The sequence below is a fragment of the Pinus tabuliformis genome, chromosome 3_2, assembly GCF_031772625.1.
Source record: "Pinus tabuliformis cultivar Carrire ecotype Pingquan chromosome 3_2, CPIR1, whole genome shotgun sequence".
NCBI lineage: Eukaryota > Viridiplantae > Streptophyta > Pinopsida > Pinales > Pinaceae > Pinus > Pinus tabuliformis.
This window is the reverse complement of record NC_142302.1, coordinates 680,173,672-680,193,707: the sequence shown is the minus strand read 5'-3', so window position 1 is coordinate 680,193,707 and position 20,036 is coordinate 680,173,672. Positions and strand designations below refer to the sequence as shown.

Genomic DNA, 20,036 nt, shown 5'->3' with positions numbered 1-20,036 from the left:
ACCTTGTTACTATTTCTAACCATTTGGGACAAAATTGCTTCTAGATAAGTGTGCCTTAGTCTAGACAACTAGGTACTACTAAAAAATCAAGGTAGGTAGTGTAATCATATCCCTTCCATACTTAACATTTTTATTAAATACTCTTACACTTCCATCCCATCCATAAAAACAATGATTCCCTTAACCTATGGTTAACTTACCAAAACTCATCCAGAAAATGTTCATAAAGAAATATAAAGTAAAAATGCAAGCCTCAAAAAGTCAAATCAAGCCAAATAAAAGGCTAAAGAGGTGAAAAGAAAAATAACTTAAACAAAGAAACCACTTCATCATGCCTCGCCCCCTACGCCACTCCCCCCCCCTTCAAATTGTAAGAGCTTAATGTTTATCTAAAGAAAAAAGGACTTCGAAAAATTTAAAATAAATAAAAGGGAAGTGTGTAGTCCGAAGTAGTAAAATCTCCATCTTACAAGGCTTTGCAAATGAATGAAGACTTCTAACTACAATCAAATTAGCTAGTTGGACGAGAATTACACTCTTAACATCATATATGATTTTGTCATTCAATTCATATGTTACCCTTACACCCCTTTTCATAAATAAAAAAATAACACCATCCACTTACTTTTAACTTAAACGACTTGAATAATACCTCATGTTCTAGTCCAAATACATATGTAACAAGGGTAAATTTATTCCCCTAGTTAGTTTTAAAGTAATTTGGTAATATTGACTAAGTCAATTGTGTTAATTTGTATTATTTGTGTTAACGTCTAACTACTAGTTGAAGTTAGATGTACTATTAAAGACCTAAAACTATACATTGGTAATCATATTAACCAACGTGGATAATTACGTGGCGCTTCATTATCTCCAAAATGTCTATATCAACATTTCAACAATATTTTTTGGAAAAATATTTCTAAATGTACGAGGTTCCACTAGCACATGCTCGAAGAATATTTTGTTGGAAATAATACTGAGAGGGGGGGGGGGGGGTGAATCAGTATTATCAAATTCTTATCAATCTATCTTCCTTATTTATACTTTGAATAATTCTTCAAATATTGATCATTACTTTGTATGTCAGTATCATAAAATAATGAGCAGGAACAAGAAAAGCAAATAGTCACACAAAAGAACACCAGATATAAGGTGGAAACCCAATGTGGGTGAAAACCACCTGCTGCAATATGTCTCTATCTTCTTTCAATTAGAAACTCCTTTTACAATGATTTTGTACTGGTGCAGTCCCTTACCAGTACGTAGGCTACAACCTGCAGAGAGCTACAACCCTCTCTCGTTCTCCAGCTTCTCCTGGAAGGGAGCTACAACCCCCTTATTTCTTGTACTAGCCAAGATACTAGTATGTAGGTGCTGGCCTACTGAAGGCTACAACCTTCTCTTTCTTCCAGGGACCACGTTTCATAAATTTTCAGACTGGATCCATGAACATCAATCAATCATCAAGTATATCTGCATCAAACAATCTCCTTTTCCCAATTAGCACTGAATCAAGTGAACACTTCTCTGACAGCTGTACCCAGAACACAGTAACAGTAACCACACACCAAATTCTGAACCCAGAATACTGCAGCAATAGACAGAGGCAGCTAGATCATAATTTAAAGATATACACTACTTCAACAACCTGAAACCTGCGTGCAGATCTATAAAGAATAATTCCTTCTTTCAAATATTCAGACACTAATTAACCCAGATTGTCAGATTTATAGATCAAGCATGCGCTTCATATAACAGATCAAAATCATACAAAGATACTATTATTCAAGCATAAAGATTATGACCCATCAATAGAACTTATCCTTCTTTATGCGCTAAGGTTCCTCCTTCATTCAGATCCAGATCTGCACCATAACCCAATCACAAAATATTTCAGATCTAGCACTTATTAGATATTCAATTCATTTGATGATGCTTTGCCAAATGATCTCCTTCCTCTTTTATAGTCTTAGGCCTTTCACAATACCACGGTCCAAAACCATAATAACACAATACCACGGACCCAATACTTGGGATCAACACTTTTGGATGCAATACCACGGGCCAAAACCATAGGATCAAAAACTGTCGGACTAATACCATGAACCAATCATGAAAGTGCGTGAGATCAACACTTTTGGAAGCAATACCACGGACCAAAACCATAGGATCAAAAACTGTCGGACTAATACCATGAACCAACCATGAAAGTGCGTGAGATCAACACTTTTGGATGCAATACCACGGACCAAAACCATAGCATCAAAAACTGTCGGACTAATACCATGAGCCAACCATGAAAGTGCGTGAACTTTTCTCTTCATGAAAGGAACTTTTCTCTGCATAAAAGTGCGTGAACTTTTCTCTACATGAAATAAACTTTTCTCTGCATAAAAGTGCGTGAACTTTTCTCTGCATAAAAGTGCGTGAACTTTTCTCTACATGAAATAAACTTTTTCTCTGCATAAAAGTGCGTGAACTTTTCTCTAAACTTTTCTCTGCATAAAAGTGCGTGAACTTTTCTCTACATGAAATAAACTTTTCTCTGCATAAAAGTGCGTGAACTTTTCTCTACATGAAAGAAACTTTTATCTTCATGAAAGAAACTTTTATCTTCATGAAAGTGCGTGAACTTTGCTGCACTATAATTTATCATCTGAGATGAGTGGGTTTCCATCAAGTACAACATATGTATCATAATGCCAACATATTTATCTTATCCAAGTTCATGTTTAGAAAAAATATTTGATGTAAAATTGAACTCGTTGGTCAAATGAACGCAACGAATTTTAATTATTTGATTCTAGAAGTTTCAAAATAAGTGTTTTGACCACTTTATTACTTTAATATATCTTTTAGAAAATGGGCACAACTATTTTATTCACTTTATATTTATTTATTATTGACCTTATCAATGTGCCCAAAGGTTAGTTGGGAAACCACTTGTTTTGGAAAGCGCATGGAATTATAATTGATGGATTAGAGACCTCCTTTTATAAAAGAATAATAATCTACTTCAATCAAGGAAATGAGAGACAATTAAATATTATTTTGTAAAAATCGTGTGGTGCATTGTCATTTCTTCGTATTTGTCTTCTTGTTTTTCAAACGAGGTCTAGTGTGAGCCACTCCTTTCAGGAAAAAATGATAGTGGGGAAAAGATAAAGTTTGTAAGAAGATTCCTCTAGTTTGTTAACTTATATCCATTTTTATTTTAAATACCTAGGAAGGATATCCTTAGGTTCTCTCCTAATATTTCATCTTTGGTTTTGTTGATGCCCAAAAATGACTTCATTAACATTAGGGTGACCACCCAGTCAGAGCCCCAAGTTAGACTCTTTTCTGTTTGGATTGGTGGTTATGACTGGTTCTAATGGGTCCAGCTACCCCCTCACCCTCCTTGCTAACTTGCGATATATCTAATTACTTATCAACAAGAAGAGGCAATTGGGAATACCTTGTTGTGCACTTGTAAGAAAGAAACCTTTAAGCCAAAACAAGGCTCAATCAAGCCACACTAGAGCTTTCTCCTGTGTAAGGAGACTTCTAAAAAATGCAGTGAATAAATATAAATGCAAATCTAATCTAAGATGCAAGCGTCATAAAACAAATACTAAATTTATCTTGATTGGGAAGATTTAGATCCAACCTCAATCGAACGTAAGATAATGAAGTTTGGACCAACCTTGAATTTAGAATAAAAATGAAGTCAATAAGCCAAAAAAATAGTTCCAGGACTTGCTACTAATTCAAGCAAGTATATACATTCAGGTATCTGATGAATAATTATCAGATCTTTGTTGCACATACATCTAAATTCAAATTCAAAAGTACAACTGTATTAAGTAAATAGTTCATACAATTATGATTAAAACAAATACAAACTTGACATTAACCAACTAAATAGTTAATATTAATGACAAACATATCTATTCAAATTCATTATTCAAATTGATATCAATTAGATCCATTAAGAAAAGATAGTTTTTCATTGATTAAATAAGCATATAATTAAATTGAATTCACAATAGTGAAAAATTCATAAATTAGACACTTATCTAGATCAAGAATCGAATCAAATTGAATTAAAAGAAGGCTATCAACCAACCTTTAACCTTGACAATAGCATACAAAAGTTGCAAATCTGATCAAAGCTCTTTGAGTACCTAAAATTTTCAGAGATGTAACACATCTCTTTAAATCTGGCCCAAAATATATCTAATTCTCTACAAATTCAGACCCTTATGATAGTGCAAAAAACCTGCAGTGAATTAGAACCCCTTGTATCCTTCTCAAAATCCTTAGTTATAACAAAATGAAATCTAAAATTGAAAACTATTGAAAGACAATTTTGCTCCAACAATTTTCAGCTGGAAAATTTCTTTTTTTTTTTAAGTTGGTGCAATCTCATTACTCCCAAAGGTTTGGGCCTAATCTTCCAACTTATTTCCTGCCAACACCAATCAAAATTAAAATAAAACAAAATACTCTTGCATAATATAATCCAAAATATTTAATTCCACATGGCTACGGGATGTGGACTACATAAAAATGGTGACTGAATTTTGGAAGGCTAACCTTCCCGGCTCAACAGGGAACCTCATGAATGATTTCACGCATAATATGAAGGAGTTGAAGTCCCTCTCCAAGATCTGGGCTAAGAGGAAAAGGGAAGAGGAAGAGCATCTTCTTAGAACAGCAGAAGAAGAAATCTACTCATATGAGGAGGTCATGGGAGGAATCATAGTCTCTCAGGAGCAAAAGGATAAATACACCGCAACACTGCAGAAGAGGACACAAACCCTAGAAGATAGAGAAGAGAAATGGAGACTCCGGAGTTGGGCCATCTGGCTGAAGGAGGGGGACGACAACACTAAATTTTATCATAAACATGCCAACGGGAGGAAGGCAATTAACACAATTTGGGAGCTTAAAGATACTCATGGACAAACTATTCAATCTTTCCGAGAGCTGGCAGCACTGGCGTGTACACACTTCAAAGACATCTACAAGGCACCTCCCATTGCTACTCTAGCTGAAGTGATGCGAATCGCACAGCTCTTTCCCAGTTTTGTTGACCAAGAGGCAGAACAAGAGCTCTCACTTGAAGAGCTAGAAGCTACTTTGAAATGGCTCAAGAAGTACAAAAGCCCGGGACCGGATGGATGGACAGTGGAATTTTATATTGCCTTCTTCGAAGTCTTAGGGACAGACCTTCTACAAATCATAGAGGAGAGCAGAAGGAGTGGAAGGATAACGAGCGGCCTTGAATCCACTTTCATTGCACTTTTACCAAAAACTGACAAGCCCTCCTCCTTCGATGACTTCAGGCCCATATCCTTATGCAATTGCATATATAAAATCATAGCCAAGATAATTGCCAATCGAATAAAGCCTATCCTGTCTCTACACATCTCCCATGAACAATTTGCCTTTTTACATAATAGGCAGATACATGAGGCGATTGGCACCGCACAAGAACTCCTTCACTCTGTACAGCTCAGGAAATTTAAAGGAATGATTCTGAAGATAGACCTATCTAAAGCTTTTGACAGAGTCAACTGGCTATACCTCCGGATCCTATTAACTCAACTGGGATTTCCTTTTACCTTCATTAAGTGGATCATGAGTTGTATCACCAATGTCCCTTACAGTGTTCTCATTAATGGATCAACATCCACTTTTTTTCATGCTGAGCGGGGCCTCAGGCAGGGATGCCCCCTATCTCCCCTTCTGTTCCTACTCACCATGGAGGGACTAAGCAGAATTATAGCATAAGACCACAGACAGGGGTGAATAAGGGGTATCAAAATTATTGACTCATGTATATTAACTCATTTGCTCTTTGTTGACAATGTTCTCATATTCCTCAACGGGGGCATGGGCGACCTTACTTCTCTACACCAAGCTATGGGTACCTTTCAAAAAGCTACGGGTATGGTGTTGAATGAATCTAAATCCACTATAAAAGCTTCAAGATGCACCCAAAACGAACTACAATTCGCCCTAAGGAGATTCCCCTTTTCTACCCAACCTATAGAGGAAGGTTTGAGGTACCTTGGTTATCGCCTGAATCCGTTTGGTTACAAAATAGCTGACTGGCTCTGGCTAATTACTAAGGTAGAAAAGCGATTGAACTTATGGTACCATAAATATCTGTCAAGGGCAGGCAAGCTGATATTGATCAAATCAGTATTAGAAGCAACGCTTGTATATTCGATGACTCTGGCTTGGATTCCCAGGGGTATACTGGACAGGCTGTAAAACATTTGTTGTCGCTTTCTATGGAAGGGGAAACAGAGAGGGAGGATTTTTGCTTCGACAAGATGGGAATCTTTGGCACTGCCTAAACGATGGGGAGGATGGGGGATTAAAAGATTGGACACCTTCTCCAAAGCACTTGTTGCAAAGCTGGGTTGGCAGGTACTCAATAACCAAAGTCTATGGACGAAGGTCGTTGTATCTAAATATATCTCCCCTTCAAATCTACTTGATTGGATTAGAAAAGCTCGCCAACCCAGTGGGAACATATCTATCATCTGGAAGGCAGTAACAAAAGCTATGGATCTGACAAGAAATGGACTGACTTGGAGAATTTGATTTGGCTCCCTGGTGTGTATAGGAGAAGACCCCTGGGTTGGTTGTGGCAATGCACCCAGACTTCCTAAGGAGCTGAAAACACATCTTGTTGATCAAGGTATAACACACATCTGTCACATAGCCAATAATGGCCGCTCCTCTCTGACACAGCAGGCTTGGAGAACATAATTTGTTCTAAACATTCCCCCACCCTGGCAACAAGACTGGAGAGACTACATTACTGCATTAACAGAGGCCCATATCACGATCACATAAGGGGACGATGAGCTCATATAGGCACTAGCCAAACATGGCTCTTATGTCCCCAAGATAGGATATCTGGTCCTGCTGGATCCTTATAAACGTCTAGCCTTTGAGCCTTGGTGGAACCTTATATGTAAGTTAAAAGCGACCCCAAGAACGAGGCTACTTTTGTGGTCTATACTGAACAATAAAGTCCCGATGGGAGCAAACCTAATGAAATGATCCTTCTCAGGGCCTTTTTGGTGCTACCTGTGCAAGAATAGCAATGAAGATATAGATCACCTCTTTTTGAATTGCCTTATATCACAAGAGCTATGGAATTGTTTTCTCTCAACGCTCTCCATCCACAGTGAGTGGCACGACAAAAACACAAAGGATGCATGGAATAACTGGTGGAAAGATACTACAGGCAAGGAAAGGAATATACATCTGCTCATTTGTGGGGAATTATGGATAGCTAGGAATCAAATTATATTTCAGCAAAAGTCCCCCTTATGGCCTTCCATTCTGAACAGAACCTTAGCCGATTATCATTCGATTCTTGATGACACCTCACAACAACAACATAGGAATATTGAGCCAGAAGTCATCAACACCTCCATACCATGGGCTTATTTCGATGGATCGGCTTAGGAAACGGGTTGCGGGGGGGGAGCTATATTACACTTATCAAGTTCTCATTCTTTCAAAATACAAATGGGTTTGGGCAGAGGAACAAACAACTATCCTGAGCTTATAACTGCAAAATACCTCATTCAATATGCTTTATATAAACAATGCACAAACCTTCAACTATATGAGGACTCAAAACTGGTTATCAAATGGATCAACAAAAAATACATCTGCAATGCATATTCATTGAAGCATATTCTGGACGAGACTCATAGACTTATTTTGTCTTTTGACTCTTTCACTTGTCATCATATTTACAGGGAGCGGAACTCAGCTGCCGATCACTTATCCAAGGAAGCAGCGCTCAGGGATGACGATATTTGGTTGATATGCGAGGAAAAGGATGGTGTTGCCTACCAGCACTATCACAAACCTTTCATAGACCCAGAATCTATTTGAAGCATCATTACAAGGGACTGATGTTTTTTTATATTACTTTTTTGGCTTATATTGTAAATATTTATACAAAATTTATGTTATGGCACCATATCCTCTCTGCGAAGAGGCCAAAAGCTCTTCATTTTTGTTGTTCTCTAATTAGCTCGCTCCCTGCGTGGAGGAATGCATAAAAGTTTTTAACTCTTTATTTGAACAAGCAATGCCTTCCTTAAGTAATGCTCAGCATATACAAAATGTAATTTTCTCCTTTAATGAAAATTACGACTTTTTCTATGCGGAAAAAAATATAATCCAAAATGCAACTCTTCCAACAAATTCTCAAATCAAAATTAAATTTAATAAATTAAAATAAAAGAGGATGGCCGGTTAAAGTCTTAGTTCCAAAATTAACAACTTGCTAGAAATCATAACTGTTTTAGGCAATTTTAATAAAGTTATGTTTTAATAAAATTTAAAATATTTAAAATTTAAACAAAAATAATTATAAATAAAATAGAAAAATATAATAAACAATTTAATTACAAATAAAACAAAAATAATAATAAAAAATAAAACGCACGTAATAAAATATTATATAAAAAAACGAGGGTAAAGGAGTGTTGAGGTTCATGGAGTGAACATATAGGAAATATGGAGTGGGTGGAGGCCCGTGAGTGGAATGTAATCTTTCCTCCACTTCAAGGTCATTTTGATCTACTAATTTTTAAAATGCACACCTATAATAAGCCCTTTGTGCTCCTCGCACTTTAATATTAATATGTTGTAAGAGGCCATGAAGAATGCACAATTTTGAACTTTCCAAGGAAAAAACATTAAGGAGGAATATTTTTTGTTTTATTATTATTATTAAATTTATAATATATATATATTTTGTTTTTTGTTTTTTAATAATGGATATAGTAGGTGTCAAAGTGTAAAGGTCTAAAATTAAGGAAAGAACCTAATAACTTTGTTACTAGTGTTCAATTTTTCTTTATTCAAGGTATTACTGGTAAGATTGCTCATATTTTAAGGAAGTACAAGATCTCTTCTACTTTTAGACCCTTGAACACCATTCAAAGTTCCCTCATATTCGTTAAAGACCTATTGGACCCGAAAAACATGAAAGGTGTTTATTTAAACCCTTGTTCCTATGCGATAGGAGAAATAGATCACTATGTAATTCAAAGGATTCAAGAGCTCGCTGATAATATCAGGCACTATAGGATGCGCTCCTCAGCTTTCGCTGAACATGCAAGGAAAACAAAACACCACATTTGTTTGGAAGAGTCCAAGGTCATTGCAAAAATTGACCATTTCCATCACTGAAAGTTTAGGGAGACCATTGAAATCGACATTGAATGTGGATGATGGATGGAAAATTAACAGTCGTTGGATCCCACCTTCTTTTTCCTAATTTTGTTCCTTCCCTTTCTTTGTTATGTTCTCCCCTCATTTTTTTTAGTTATGTTGTTGTTTTTTTTCCTTAATTATAAATTAATAGTTAACACATATATTATTATCTTTATTTAGTTATTCATTTTTATTTATTTATTATTATTTTTCGTATGATTAGAATAATATCATAAGATTTTATATTGATTTTTAATTTTATTATTATAATAATATTATATTTAATAACCTTTTTAAAAAATTATTATTAATAAAAATTTACCGGGTATTTTGAATAATAACATTTTTATCATTATTATTTCTTTATGATCTAATATTATTAAATTAGATATGAGAATGTTCCTTTCTTTGTTACGTTCTCCGCTTGTTTTTTTTTTTAAAGTTATGCTGTTCTTTTTTATTTCGATTTTTTCCTTAGTTATAAATTAATGGTTAACCTATATGATATTTTTTTATTATCTTTATTTAGTTATTCATTTTTTATATTTATTTATTTATTATTATTTTTTCTATGATTAGAATAATATCATAAGATTTTATATTGATTTTTAATTTTATTATTATAGTAATATTATATTTAATAACATTTTTTTAAAATTACTATTAATACAAATTTATAGAGTATTTTGAATAATAATATTTTAATTATTATTATTTCTTTATGATGTAATATTATTAAATTAGATATGAGAGTGGAAGGCTTTAATCTTTATTTTAAATCATTAGTTTTATAAATTTTATTTTGCAATTAATTTTTTATTTTCGGAGTAATTAATTTATAGGTTATTTAATGTTTATATTAAATATTTTATTATTTTTCCTTTAAGGTTCATTTTTAATAAATTATTTTTTTATCAGCTATTTCTAGCTGTTTTGCATCTCTATAGTATATAATAACAGGGTTGGCTCAAGACATTCATCCAAGTCTTGATGATAAATCATGCTTAGTGGTTTGAAATGTGTCGGCCAAAAAAACTAGAATGTGATTTACCGAAAGAATTCTCTTGAAAAATCAATATGAATCACAAAAATTTACATTCTGAAATGTTTAATATATAGTTTTTATTATATGTTTTATAATATATATACAAGTTTTTGAATGCAATGGTTGTTAAATAACCTTTTTTTTTTTTTTAACAAGAACGGTTATGGATTATATTAATGGATCGGTCTGAATACCAATTTTCTGATTACAATAGGAGTAGGCCCGATCCAGTTGGATTCGTCCTTCTGAGATACTGTGAGGCTTGTATTCCCCTTCCAGTTCCTTTTGGGATCAGCTAGAGAGTTTATTTCTGCGATTTGCCCAAGTTTAAATATACAAACAAACAGCTTTAGAATCAAACAAAAAAACATATTTGCTGCAAAGATTTAAGGAATTGGGACCCATGTTTCTTCCCCGTCACTTTTCATTGCCCCGGCCGAGAGTTGTGCTGCTTTGTTGGCTTCAAGGTCTGCTTCTTTGTTGTTGCCTCTCAGCACGTGAAAGTATTTCAGATTTTGGAGCAGCTTCGCCATGCTTCTGATTCTTTGGATCAGCCTTGCTAATCTTAGATCCCGTGGAATAGAATTGGTCACCATGGTTTTTATGATCACTTCAGAGTCCCCAAAAATAATTGCCTCCTTGATTTCCAGCTTCAAGAGCAGGTTGAGTCCTTGGTAGAGGGCTAATGCCTCAGCTTGGATACTGGAATTGATTCCCAGACCCCAGGCAAACTGAAGGATCGATACACCATCAATGTTTTTAATAACTCCTCCTGCTCCAGCATTGCCCGGATTTCCTTTTGCTGCCCCGTCAAAGAAGAGGGAGTGCACCTTTTGTTTGGGGATCCAGTTTTGAAAATCCTCGCTATTTTTTCCCCTGATTTGCCATTCCTCAGGAGGGTCCATGCTTCTGATATTTTGGCGAAATTGCAGGTTCAGGGAGGACCCCCAATCTATGTCTATCTGGCTGAGGTTCGAGTCGTCTTTTTGTTCTCCCAAACATTCTTTTAATTGGCTCTTTACCTTGGCCGCAACTTTCTTGGCATTGTGCTGAATGCTTCTGAAGATTCTGCCATTTCGCTCTAACCATAGTTGCCAGCAGCAAATTTTGAGAAGTGATGACCAGGCCGCTTTGATCACTTTGTTTTTAGGGGAGGGTCCGGGATAGCTGTTTTTCCAAGTGGCGAACAGGCCTGTTATAGAGGTAGGAATCTCGAATCTGGGGTTCCAATCATCCATCAGTTCTCTCCAGACCTGTATGGAGAACTTGCAGTTGAGGACAAGGTGCGTGGCACATTCCTCAGATTCTTGGCACAAGGAGCACCTGGAAGGGCCGTAGTAGCCGCGCCTCTGGAGTTTGTCCTCAGTTAAAATTTTCCTGTGGCATAAAAGCCAACAGAAAAAATCAATTTTGGGCAACGAAGTAATTCCCCAGATGGCCTTCCACGGGGCCGGATCAGGAGGCACGTTTGGGATTGAAACAAGGTGCGCGTAACCCTGGGCGACTGAGTAGCCAGCCGACCGATCGCCCCAGCCTCGCCTGTCTTTCTTGCGGCTGTGCAAGGGTGCAATTCCGTTCAGAAGGCCGCGGAGGTGGATGGCTTCTTGATGGAGGTCTGAAGGCAGGTCCAACAGTTTCCAACCCGCCCATTGCGATCCGTTCCATGATGTAATGTCCCACAGTTTGATTTTTCCAGAAGCCATCAACCAGTTTTTCAATGCTGTCACGTTTGGGCAGTCTCCAATTGGGTCTCTGTCCATGATTCGGTCTTTCCATAAGTTTATTTTTTTCCCATTCCCGGGAATCCAATAGGCTCTGGATCGAATCAACGGGGCTGCTTTGGAACAGAGACTGATGAAAGGCGAGGTTCCTTGAGGTGGTGGCCCATCTAAACATCTCGATCGCGTGCCTTTGAAGTATTTTCTCCAGAGTGCTAACTGTGCCCAGCCAGGATTGGGCGCTATTAGTCTCCAGAGGAGCTTGCCACCCATTGCTATATTCTGCAGATGAAGTTTCTTAATATTGAGCCCTCCCTCCATCTGAGGTTTGAGGACCGTCTCCCATTTAACCAGCGGGAATCTCCTCTCGTTGTGTTTGCCCCCTTTCCAAAAAAAATATCTGATATGTTGATCCATTTTCTGGAGAATACCATTGGGCGCAAGAAGCACTGAGAACTGATATAGTGGGAGGCTGCTAAGGACGGCTTTTATGAGGGTTGTCTTTCCTGCCATGTTTAACCAATTAATCCCCCATGCCTGAAGCTTGTTTTTAAATTTCTCTACCTGTGGCAACCAATCCCTGCTATAGGGGCGCTTGAGAAAAATAGGCAAACCCAGGTACTTAAACGATGTCCAATCTGTGGTGGCGACAAATCCAAGGCATCTGGTGATGGAAATAAGCAGAGAGGGGGGAGTGTTCCAGCAGTAAGTGTGACACTTACCCTTGTTGAGGCTGCTTCCAGACTCCATACAGTACTCATCAAGTGCCTCTTTAAATTTTCTGGCTGAATGAATCGAAGCTGCTCCAAGAAGCAGAGTATCGTCTGCAAATAGGGCGTGGTTTATGTTTTGGACTCCCCTTGCTATGGAGATCCCTGGGATCTCTTGCTCTTGCATTTTTTTGTTTAGATGAAAGCTGAGAACTGAAGCTTGAATAACGAACAACAGAGGAGACAGGGGGCAACCCTGTCTTAGTCCTCTTGTAGCTTTGAAGAAACCTGCAGGTCTACCGTTAACTAAAGGAGCGATCCATGGTTCCGATATACAGGCCCGGATCCAATTGATAAATCTCACTCCAAAACCAAATTTTTTCAAAACATTTAAGAGAAAGCTATGGTTAACTCGGTCAAAGGCGTTTGCTAAATCCAATTTGATTGCCATACCTTGTTCTTTGCGCTGCTGACTTGACAGGATAGCCTCTTGGACTAGAATGAAGTTGTCCACCAAATATCTTCCGTGGATAAAGCCTCCTTGGTTCTCTGGAATGATTCTAGGGAGAATTTGCTTCAGCCTGTTAGCAATAATTTTTGTGATCAGCTTGTAGCCAATGTTACAAAGGGATATGGGGCGAAACCTATTGAAAGAGTTGGCTCCCTTTTCCTTGGGAATGAGAGCAAGGAATGAGGAGTTGGTGCCGCCTCCTAATTTCTGACAAGCCTGCGATTTTTGAACCATTTTATACAGATCTTTCCCCACTATATGCCAGCAGGTTTGGAGAAAAGAGGCGGAAAACCCATCAGGTCCTGGGGATTTATCAGGGTTCATAGCATCAAGGGCACTTTTGACTTCTTCCATTGTGATATTGTTTTCTAGATAATGATTCTCCTCAGCAGATATTAAGGTGGGAACCCCGTCCAACAGATAAAAATTCTGATGTGTATTCGCCTCTACACTGTACAGACTTTTGAAATGATGATGGGCTGCATGTTTAATATTTGCAAAGTCTTTGTGAATGATATCGCCTTCTTTAATTTCTGTTATGGAATTGAAGCATTTCCTGGATTCAGCTTGTTTGTGGAAAAATGAGGTATTTCTGTCACCTGCCTTTAACCATAGACAACGCGATTTGATCCTCCATGCTTCCTCTTCGGCCAGGCATGTTTTATGATAATGCTGTTGGAGTTGAGCCTCTTTGTCTAAGATTTCTCTAGAGATATATGCCTCTTCCGTGTGCAAATGATGGGCTTCAAGCTGAGTTTGAATACTTTTCCTTTCAGCTGCTGGATTGGCCAGAGATTTGGCCCAGCGCTTTAGATTTGATTTCAATCTTCTGATTTTTTCTTCCCATATATAGAATGGAGATCCACTGACAGGCAGGGACCAACTTTCTTTGACAATCTGCATGAAGCTGGGTTCCTTGATCCACAAAGAACTGAACTTGAAGGGTATAGGGCCAAGGTCAGTGTGAGCTCTAAGATTTAGCATAATTGGATTATGGTCAGAGGTGCTACAAGGAAGTATGTGCATGCTTGCATCTAAACCAAGCAAGAGAAATGAGCTATGAACAAAGAATCTATCCAGCCTAGCAGCGATATGTCCAGGACCTAATCTTTTATTGGACCAAGTAAACTTACCTGAGACAGGCTTGATATCTATCAGATCCCAGTCTAGGAGGAGATCCTCTGCCCATTCCCTTGCCGGGTCTCGCACAATGCAGCCTCCTCGCTTTTCTGAAGAGTGCAGCGTGATGTTCAGGTCACCTGCTATGATGACATTTTCCAGATTGCCCAGATCTGCTTGCTGTCTTAATGAGTCCCAGCAGATCTTTTTTTCTCCAGCATTGGCCGGTACATAAACATTGAAAAGACAAAAGATTTCTTTTGTGATTATGTGCTGCATCTTTAACATCGCCCAATGGATATTTGATGCCTCTGACACCAGCGAAAACCTACTTTCATTCCAGAGAGTACCCAACCCTCCGGAGGCTCCTCGGGCTGAGACTGCTGTTGCATTACTTTTTTTCCAAAGTTTTTTGCTTACCTGAAGGAAATCTGATTCCTCCATCTTAGTCTCCTGGAGGAGGAGTATGTCCGGGGCCTCTATTCTTATTAGATTTCGAATAGCTTCTTCTTTGATCTTGCTGCCCATACCCCTACAATTCCAGGAGATTACTTTCATTATTTACCTTTGCTCGGCTGGGCTCCCTTGGAGCCTTGGTGCTGGTTTCTTGCCATCTTCGGCTTTTTTGCTAACAGCTTCTCCAGAGTTGGTTGGCTGCCCTGTAGTTTGTCCTTGTACGTTTCGTGCTCTCTTTTTTCCCGATCCGTTTTGCGCCCTCTTGTAGATCTCCTTACAGAGGATTGGGACTCTCCTATTTCTCCTTCCTCCTCCGAGTCTTCTGATTCTTGGTCCTCCTCCTCGGCTACAGCGGGGGTTCCTTTTGAGCTTTCTGCAACTCCCGTGTCTTTAAAGATGTGAGGTAGGGAGCCTTTGTCTGGGGACACTGACTTTTGGTTTGCAACTGCATGAGGGTCCTCTGGTTGGGAGCTGAGAGGATCGAACCTGTTCTCTGGGGTAAACTTGGGCTGGATTTGCTGGATCTGCTGAACTGGGTCTTGTTGAAGACCTTTGCCAGTAGTTCCTCCCGGCTTCTGGATCTTGGATGGCATTTTGGATCGTTTAACTTGGTTCCAGCCGACCTCCTTCCCTTGAGCTGCTTCGTTAGCCGTTGGGCAGTTCCTGGCGAAGTGCCCATAAACCTGGCATTTCCGACATTTGAAGGGCAACTGTTCGTAGTCTAGCTTCTGTACATGCGTCCAGCTTCCTACTTTGATTTTGATGGCCTCTGGGAGCCCCTCCTCCAGATCCACCTCAACGCAGATCCTTGCACAGTCGTATTGATCCTTGCTGTTCGCTCGGTCTATGAATTTCCCCAGGGCATTTCCGATGTGCATCAAAGAATCCCAGTTCCAGCAATGAACTGGGAGATTTGGAAGTCTAACCCAGACCGGGACAGCTTTGGGGACGTCCACTGCTGGATCAAAATCAGGAGTCCATTTATTCAGATATAGGCCCTGGGGGCCCATGAAGTAAGGACCGTTTCGGAAAATCAGATCTTTGTCGTCTTTGGTGTTAAATTCAAAGAGGAAGAATCCTCGCCCCAGAAAATATGAGGTCACACTTTCTTTGATCAACGGCGACCAGTTTCTTTTAACCCAGCTCTCTGTGGATTTGGGGGATGGCCATAGACCAGTAAACTGGCCTATGAGAGCTCGCTCAGACAAGGACAAAGCAACCTGTATCGGGGTTTCCGGAGGAAGAGAGATCTCTGGAATATCATCTAGCTTCTTTACGAATTTCGCCGCTTCAACATTTTTCTTCTTAGGCAGCCCTTCCAGAAGTCGACTGAACGCCTCAGCTGAGGAGATCGTCGACGGAGGAGAAGGAGGGGCCTGGGGGGTGCCCAACACCTCCATGGACGCTAGATTAGGCTTGCAAACTGCTCAGGGTAAACGAACACCCATGGCCAGACAGATCGCCGGGATGAGATCCACCGGGCAGACCCGCGACGGATCAGGAGAGATCAGGCCGCGCAGGGATAGGAAAGGCCGAGGAGGGCCGAGCTGGGCCGAGGAGCAGCGTTCGGGCTGATCGCTCAGAGCTTGGCCGGTGGGAAAAGTTAATCAAATAACTATTAAATAAGTAAATAAAGAAGTAAATAAATTAATAATTAATTTATTTAATAAAGATTAATTAAATAATAAAAAATTGATATTTACAATATAATTAGTTTAATTAATAAAAATTAATCAAATAATTATATTTAGATATTTTAACTTAATTAAATTTACAAAATAAAAGAAAATACATTTTTACATATTTAAAGCTTAGACGACGAAATTTGACCAAACTTTGACTAAGCATAATATCCAAATTGTAAGTCAGAATAACACGAAACTTGAACCATTGGAAAGTTGGCGCTAAAACGCACACAATGGAGTAATGTAAAATGAAAATACGAGAAAACTGAAAACCTCACCAAATTAACAAAATTAAAGCATTAAAGGAGTGATATGACCAAAATTTACATGGAGGGGCCCCATAATAAATTTTAAAAAATATGGGGGTGGTGTGGCCACAATAATTGGAGACACACGGGGACAAAGTAATTAACTCTAGTTTAGGATGATAGGAATAAATTTACCAAAGATCGAAATAAGAGCGTTCAAAATTTTCTTGCACACTATGTTATTCTCAAGGGTCCCACATAAGACAAAGTCAAAGCAAAATAAGCTCTTCAAGATTAAATTACTTGAATGCTCAGTTCTAAGACAATGAATCCAAATATACGTAATATTTATTAACTTTTAATTACATCTCTACTATTGGATAGTAAAAATAGTCAGGGGATTATTAAAGATTAGTATGCATCTATTAGATATGAAATTACCTCTTATTTCCCAAACATAGTTTCATTGCTAGTAGGTATGTTTAATACCTTGACAAAGATATATTGGTACCATGTATGCATGGACCCGCTTCCAGCGAGCTTGTTCAGTACCCCGACGAGTTTGTATACACTTCCCACACATGTGTGCTTTCAAACCTCTCATGTGTCACCCTTTTGATTAGCTTTATTGAAGAATTGCTTTTAGCAATTGGGTGAAGAGAATGGTGCAATACAAGAGGTTTTATATTTAAAGAAATAGATGTGATACTAGTTAAGTTTGACCTCACTAATCTTCTCTTCATCTTATCAAAGTAGAGGGTTTTAAATGTGGATGGGTATGAGCGAGATTCAAAGCAAAGACTAGAGACAATTTGTTCCTTTATAAAGGTGGACTTATACCACTTGAATCAAATCTCAATGTTCCCCATAGATAATGGTGGATGTATAAGAAAGTGAAAACTTAATAAAAATTACCTTTAGATAAATGAAATCCTATTGAAGAGGTACAATAAATATTTGCCCATGTAGACCAACTGATATTGGATGAGAAATATTCGCCCATATAGATTTTGGAAAAACTACAAAATCTAATCCAAAACAAGAACGAAATCAACATGTGTAAAAAATTGCAAATGAAAAAAAAACAAAAGAAAAGGTAAATGAAAAGCCATAATTGAAAGAAAACTCCAACAAGACAAATTATGAAAATATGTCTCAACAAAAGAGTGAATATGAGAAAAGCATGTGTGTTTTTACTTGAGATTTTGTTAAGTTGCGCCTTGCAAAGATGTAAATGATTAGTTTTTATTGTAAGAGTTTCCTAAAATTATGGAACAATTCTAAATAAAATTTAAGTCGCATCAAGATGTCGCTTCATTGCAAATATCTTATTTTAAAATAAGACTTGAAAATAAAGAACAAGAGGCCAAATGAAAACAAAGTGAAGTAAATAGACTCCCTAATGTAACTTGTTTGCCATTTAATCATGATATTAACTGCTTATGTGAGTGAGAAGAGATGAAGGGTAAACTAAAAGATTTTTTAAAGAAATCTTGCATGCAACATCAAACCTTCAATGTAAGCACTGAGGACCTGTGAAAAGAAAACTTAGATAAGAAATTAATAAAACAAAACTGAAACTAAAATCAAAATGAAAAATAATAGAGGATGAAAATAAGCGTATGAAATTTATCTTGAAGGATTTTGTTAAGATTTACCTTAGAGATCTCTCCTTTCTCCAAATTCATTATTTCAAGAAGAAACTTCCTTTTATGATTAAAATAAAATAGCATAAAGAAGTTGCAACTCTATTAAAGTTCATATGCCTGTGATCATCAAATTTATTGAATATAACTGGAGAAAACATTAAGCTAGAAAAGTAATAGATGTTCAAGGAATTAGAAATAAATAATTTCATGAGAAACAAGAATTAAAACAATAAAAATATGCCAAAATGCACTTCACTTTGTATTGTTGAGATTATTCTCTTTGCCTCTTTTGATTTGAATCTCATGGAATCAAGCCAAAGTGCCAACCTATGCAGTGGTTTATGTATGTATGGAGAGGACTTAAACCTTTTCGTAATGATCATTAGAGTGAAGTGATATATATAATCACAATCACAAGAGAATCCCGAAATCCTATATAAATTGGCACCGATCCAAATTACCTATCTGTATTCTACGTGCTTATCAATTTACTACGTTAATATGATAACTGCTCAGGCATGACAGGTGTTGTGATTTGATTTTAACGACTAGTGTGTTGGAATTCATCATGAGTGCTTACATCAGCCTGAGAGCTAAAGCCCGAAAAGGATAAAGGATACACACTAGAGGAATAGCTGAGATGAATAAATCTGAGATGACAAGGAGGGAAAATAATGTTGGGCTAATAGAGAATTATGTGAACAAACATAAATATCGCATGGAGAGGCTGAGTCATCTCGGGAATGGCATCCCGGAAACAATGGTAGGAATGCACATTAAATAGGTTACTAGGGTGTGTTGAGAAGTGCAGCAAGAAAGTCTCAATTTGACATTGCCTTGGTCAAATTGAGAAAATTCGAATTTCCACATAAACAAACAACTTGGATGCAGTTTAACCTGTGTGACATGGCTCTTATCACCCAGTTAGCTCAATAAATTCGTGTTAGAGGGATTGGAGTTCAAATAAGCATGTTTGATTGCTAAATTTTAGTAATCCAGTTCAATTATATCCAGTTGTGTTCAGTTAAACTAGTTCTAACAGTTGGAGGAACTAGTGGAAGGTCAATTGTGCAGTGGGACAATAGTCTAACTCAATGATCATCTAGTTAACTGATCAATCAACCTAAAATAACTAGTGCATGCAAAGAATTCGAGTTCCCAACTATGGTGGAGATTCCAAGGTAGTGTAACAAGTAGTTGTAAACTAGTTTGAGTGTACAGGTGTTGCATGTAGTCAGATGATCAAACCTTGGGAATTGCGCAATCAATTGGAGGAAAATTCCTAAAAAATAGGGGCTAATTCTCTAGGAATTGTGCAAGGAAATAGGGGCTCAAGCAGAGGCAAAAATTGACTAAGTCTGGGTCAAAGATTCTCATTGAGCAGAGAGATAGGTTATTCACTTGCAAGTTGTGCTCAGTGCAGGCAAGCAATTGTAATACATCTCTATTCATCTGATTAATGCAAAGAGGCTTGAGGGGTTTTTCCTAGTTGGGTTCCCCTAGAAAAAAATATTATGCATGTGTGTTATTTCTTATTGCATGTCTGAGATTGTTGTTCTAAATTGTGAATTGAATTTCATAAATCAGTAGAGTAGAATTGTGTCTCTTGATTTGGATTAAAATTTCTTGAGCAATTGAAATACTAT

General features: G+C 37.7%; 1 protein-coding gene across 1 annotated transcript; it reads right to left on the bottom strand.

Moving 5' to 3' along the window:
• Positions 1-10,680: 10,680 nt before the first annotated feature.
• On the bottom strand, positions 10,681-16,208 carry LOC149182472 (uncharacterized). Its single transcript, XM_089414569.1, has 3 exons — positions 15,241-16,208; positions 13,176-14,884; positions 10,681-12,941 (listed from the first exon to the last, which is right to left on the bottom strand). Exons 1-3 carry the CDS (start codon positions 16,206-16,208, stop codon positions 10,681-10,683), a joined length of 4,938 nt encoding a protein of 1,645 aa, XP_089270695.1.
• Positions 16,209-20,036: the final 3,828 nt, after the last annotated feature.

What these genes read in the sequence shown, in the direction of transcription:
- LOC149182472 (XM_089414569.1), bottom strand. Translation starts at nt 16,208, where the DNA reads ATGGAGGTGTTGGGCACCCCCCAGGCCCCTCCTTCTCCTCCGTCGACG. An exon ending in CATGCAGTTGCAAACCAAAA is followed by an intron (nt 14,885 to 15,240) that starts GTCAGTGTCCCC and finishes CTGGAATTGTAG; the next exon opens with GGGTATGGGCAGCAAGATCA. An exon ending in TCAGCAGCGCAAAGAACAAG is followed by an intron (nt 12,942 to 13,175) that starts GTATGGCAATCA and finishes TCGTTATTCAAG; the next exon opens with CTTCAGTTCTCAGCTTTCAT.